A 5,334-nucleotide genomic window follows, 5' to 3' on the forward strand; every position below is an offset into this window, starting at 1 on the left:
AGATGAATACAATAGTAACAAAGTAAATTTTCCTGGTTTAGTCTCACACAATTTTAATTTCTATCTTAAAATACTATAAATATTTAAGGACTCATCCAATATATTTCTTAACATACACTGCAAGGCTTATTTTCAATTATTCTTATCTAAATGAGAAAGAAAGGATTGAATAAGATAAAGTTTGAACATATGATTTAGCATAAAAATGTAATCTGAAAATTGTGCAACAATAGGGGGTAGCAAGACTACCATGGATTCTTTTCTGGAGTTTGCCACAAATAGTCAAAACGCATTCAGATGTAAGCCTTCAGCTGTAAGGTTGGCTGGTAAGATTTGGAACCAGTGGTTCAGAGTATTCCATCTCTGGGTGGTCTGTGTGGGAGTAACAGTTTAACCATATACGCACAATGCAGAAAACAGTGTTTCTTTATAGGAAAAGTGGAATTGCTAATTTCCCACTCTAATTCTTTGTCACGCATGTTTTCTTTTAATTGTTCGTGCCCTTTTTTTAATATTTCACTTTGCTTGGGCTGCCTGTACTTATTCAATGGCAAGTATATCTAAGAAATTTGAAAAAAAATCCTTTGTCATGTTTAATTATAAAGGTATAAAGGGGGTGCATTTGCCTTTGAGTTAATTTTGTATTATTGTTAAATAATATCTTAGAAAATACAAACATGGCATGTGTTATGGCCTTTGGGGAAAATAAGTTGTGATAAACTGGGTTTCCTTGTCAGATGATACACTTTTTTAGGGTATTGTAAAGCTTTTGGAGTGGTCTTCACTGTTTAAGGATTATTCCTAATCCTTCTGACATGACTAGGGATGCTGAAGAGGCAGTCTTAGCAGTTAGTGACTCTAAGATATCATTTCCTTTGATGAGTCCTATTCTAAGAACCTTTGAAATAAAGCCACATTTAAAACGGGGGGTGAAGATGAAGGTGAAGGCATTGCAGGTCAGGGCAGTAGCGTGTATCAGCTGAGCTGTGGCAACCTCAGTGGCACCTCGGACTGAGCCGCTACCAAACGCTTCAAGGCCCATAACTCAGGAAAGGGCCTGAGCTTTCATCTCCTTATCAAAGCGCCCGCTTGCATCAGTTCTTTCAGTTATTTGTGTGCTCCTTGTCTTGTTTTCAAACTCTGTTACTGTATTTATAAGGTTTTTATTTGGAGTTAAGGTTGGACCAAAGTGTTGTACTCAGTAAACTTCTCTTAATAGCATAATAGGTAGGGTGATTCACAGAGTGCTGTAATGTTGGAAACTCACGTATTACAGGAATCGATGTCATGTTCAGTAAGTGGAAGTACGTCAACATTAAGTCCCGTGTCCCAAAGTGGTACTAAAACCCATGAAGAAGTCCTCAGTCTGTGCTGGCTAAAAGAAATAAAGTTCATACTTTTCGTCAGCATAAAGTCTGAAATTATCGAGAGTAGCATAGTAAATGTTTCACTTACTGTGACAAAGGAGATACGGATTTTGATTTCCAGTTATGCCATTCTTCTGGGGTGACTTTCAGTTTCTGTGCTTTCTTTTCACTTCTGCAAAAATAGAAAGAAAGAGAAGATTTTTAGATTCCTGGAAGAAACTATTTATGTAAGAGATACGTGGCAAAATTTCTGTTAATAGTAGTAATTAATATTTCTAGTTTGTCCCTTTCATTCACTTGAAAGATCTGTATTAGTGCACAAAGCACAATGTTTCAGAATTAAGTGTTGGTCCTTGGTGTTCTTCGAAAGAAGAAACTACACACCCCTTTGGCTGCAGACTTCTCAGCAACTTGTGTATTAGTCACTACTAACTTTGCTTATCCAAACTAACAGAGCAGTCATAGTGTAAGTGTGGTGGAATCCCTCAAGCTACTGAGGCAGCAATACGCCAAATACTTGACTTCTTTGCTACTTCCTGGTGTCCAAACTCTGGAAAGCCAGATGAGTGCCAGCTTACAGCTATTTTCAGTTTTTGCTAACAACAAACTCATCGCTGCCCTGTTTGCAAGAGTCCATAGATTGGCCATGGTCTTTCTAACAAGCTAATAAGATTTTTTTTTTTTCTTTTTTTGTTGAACAGAAACAGACTTAGAGGATGGAGCAGGAAGTGGCAAGAGAAGAAGACGACAAGAAAGAAGGCTTGATTGAGTTTTACGATTCCTTCAAGGATATGTTTGAGTTCTTCTGTAAGAACACAACAATCCACGGCACCATCCGCCTTGTGTGCTCGGACAGCAACAGGATGAAAACAGCTTTTTGGACTCTGCTTTTACTTGCCAGCTTTGGCATGTTATACTGGCAATTTGCACTTATGTTCAGCCAGTACTGGGCCTACCCTGTTGTCCTGACCATGTCAATGCATTCAGAGCCCAAGATGTTTCCAGCAATTACCATCTGCAATCTGGACCCGTACAGGTAACCTCTGCTTTCCCCTTGGCCACGGTCATGTCTTTACACTCACAAGGGTTCAGGAAGGGTCAGCAACCGTATGACTGCAGCCTGGAGCAGGCTGAAGGTAGTAGAGGGAGGTCTCTCTGCCTCACAGAGGTGGAAAGGGACTATTGTTATTTCCAAACTGGTTTTAAGATAAGATCTTGTTGGGAATTGTGCAACAGCATGTAGCAGTTTATTTCATGCACTGACTCAGGATAGAGGGAACTCTACCTTGTGACTTGGTTCAAGCTGCTAACTGATTTTGCGCTCTGATAAAAACAGTGTTTCCCTGAAAAACGTGGCTACTCTGTGTATTCATTCCCAAATAAACTATCCATCTCTGGAATGTTGCATGCTAGAGCTGATTCTGCTTGGTTTTTCGTACCACAGAACGTCTTTGAGGAAACAATACAAATTCTGTGGAAGTCTGCGTGGCTCTGCTTGTCAAACAAGGCTCACACAGTAGTGCCCAGTTATTGAGAAGTTTCAAATTACATAGTAAAGGAATTATGTAATTTCCTCGGAATAATTATCTAATTGGCTGACAGAAAGGCCAGTTTGTGCAGCTGATGCTGCACAGCTACAAGTTCTGAGGTTTTCAGTGGAAGACCCAGCAACTGGAAATGCAGCTACTGGAGCTCCTAATAAATTAATTTATTGAAGTTGAGCATGCTAAGCACAGGCACCATAATTGCTGACTTTTCTCACACAGACATCAAGGTCTGCAGAGACCAGGAGAGTAGCCTTTCTGTAGATACTGTGAGGGTGCATAAAATAAAGTGCTTTTGTCTAATAGGAATGTGGATATTCACAAATAGCTGATGTTTCTGTTCCTTGCAGATTCGAACTGGTTAGTGAACATTTGGTTCAATTGGATCGCATGGCAGAGGAATCAATCACTTTTTTGTATGGCATCAAGACGTCAGCCAGCTTATTCCACATGAATGACAAAAATATCCGTGTAAAAGACTTGTCAAACATAGGCAATCTCAGCACATCCAGCTTCAAGCTGAGCCAGAACTTCTCACTCTTGAGAATGTTTGACAACACTAACAGGTCAGGGAGGAAGCATTCCAGCGTGGGCTTCAGGCTGGTAAGTGTGTGTCCTCCAAGACTTTAACCTGGCTACAGACAGGAGCAGCAAGGACTGGCTGCTCCCCAGGGGACAGGGGCAGAGGGAGACCCTGCCAGCAGGGCAGGATGGGGCCCCATCCCACAGTACCTGAGCAAGCGAGCAGGGAAAGCGCACAGATGGTGGCCAGGTCCAACCGAGAGTCCAGCTCATTAGGCAAGTTCGTGGTGATGAGGCAGGTTTAAGGTCAGGCCACAAAGTTAGCCCACTGGATCGACAAGGTCCACGGTGAGGCAGGAGCACAGCAACAGCCTAGCTGGAGAGCAGCAGCCCTACAGCACAGCCCAAAGAGGGGCTGAACCCTCCGGGGTGAGCTTAAATGAGCTCCTGGGGCCACAGATGGAGGCTGTGGGTGGAGGCCCCAGGTGAGGCTGCTCAGAGCCATTAAGGTCTAACAGTTGACTCAGGGGCCTGACAAAGATCTCACAAGGTACATTCAAAAAATGTGAAAAAATAGCTAGTTTCAGTGCTGTGTAATGACAGCTTGGAGGATGTTTCAGGAGAGTCCATCCCTGCCTCTAACAGTTTATGCCGATTGACAGGATTCTTGTGAAGTGAAACAATAGCAATCAATGATCTTACACAGCCCACCCACTTGTAAAGCCTTTCTGGTAGTAACAAGTTCCTCAGAGAATGGTAGCAACAAGCTATGGGAATCATTGTACCCCTTTCTAAAAATACACAAAAAATCTGGACTTAGCAGGAGAGCCTAGAAATAACAGAGAAACAACATGTGAGGATTCCTTCAGTATCTAAATGCTGTGGTACTGGGGCACTAGAAATGTTGCAGATAAAATGAAAGATGGCAACAACTAATCAAGAGGATGAATACAATAAATGTGTATCTGTCACTTTGGAGAAGAATGCAAATGCTTCAGATTCTTCATACGAAAAACAGGGTTTACGTAGGTCTAAGAGCAGAAGCTATGAGAGAGATTGACGTGGCTTGAAGGGCCAGCAATTTTTGCCTGATTATTATCGTCCTGCCTTATCCTGAAGTCCTTCAGCAGGCACACTTTCACCAGAATCTGTGGGTGTTCACCTAACGCCTGAGTAAGAACAAAGAAAGTGTCTCAGTTGGTTCATGATTCATGGGTTGTAGAAAATTCCCACCAGCCCTGTCCTTACTTCTCCCAGGGTACTTGAGTTTGCTTGTCAGCTTTCTTCTCCTGTCTCTTTTCCCCTGCACTCATTCCCCTGAGATGAAGTAGCACACCTAATTCAGCTCCAAGGACAGAAGGTGCTTAGCACATAACAAGGTGACCTCCAGAGGTCCCTTCCAACCTCATCTATTCTGTGATTCTGTGATAACTGAAATGATCAGAGACTTCACTTTATGGAAAAACAAGGGTTCCCCTTGTCCCTGTATCCAGTATTTCCTTTACCCCCTGATCTCTGTTACCTTTAGGCTGTCATGTCCTGGCTGTGCTGAATGGCCCCTCTCTTCTTTTTCTCCAGTGCAATGCCACAGGTGGGAATTGCTTCTACAAGACCTATCCATCTGGGATGGATGCAATTCTTGAATGGTACAGGTTTCACTACATGAATATCATGTCCCAGCTCCCAGTTATCATCAACATTTCTGATCATGAGGAGCAAATAGAAGATATGGTCTACTCCTGCCAGTATGATGGGGAGCCCTGCAGACCCAGGTATGTTACTTCTTGAGGCAATAATTGTTGGAAGAAAGAACAGCTTTTCATGGTTAGAGCACGGGGCCAGGAACCTAGATATTAGCATTCTGCCATGACTTACCTCTATGAGTGAGTTAGTGTCCTAGG

General features: G+C 42.4%; 1 protein-coding gene across 1 annotated transcript in view; it reads left to right on the plus strand.

Moving 5' to 3' along the window:
* Nucleotides 1-2,083: 2,083 nt before the first annotated feature.
* SCNN1D (sodium channel, non-voltage-gated 1, delta subunit) overlaps nucleotides 2,084-5,334 on the plus strand; it is a 9,890-nt gene continuing 6,639 nt past the window's right edge. Inside the window, exons 1-3 of the mRNA XM_009889665.1 lie at nucleotides 2,084-2,403; nucleotides 3,262-3,514; nucleotides 5,012-5,205. Of these exons, the coding sequence (XP_009887967.1) occupies nucleotides 2,084-2,403; nucleotides 3,262-3,514; nucleotides 5,012-5,205 (767 nt within the window). The remainder of the gene's footprint in view (nucleotides 2,404-3,261; nucleotides 3,515-5,011; nucleotides 5,206-5,334) is intronic.

Source organism: Charadrius vociferus, unplaced genomic scaffold (genome assembly GCF_000708025.1).
Source record: "Charadrius vociferus isolate BGI_N301 unplaced genomic scaffold, ASM70802v2 scaffold477, whole genome shotgun sequence".
In the NCBI taxonomy this organism is placed as follows: domain Eukaryota; kingdom Metazoa; phylum Chordata; class Aves; order Charadriiformes; family Charadriidae; genus Charadrius; species Charadrius vociferus.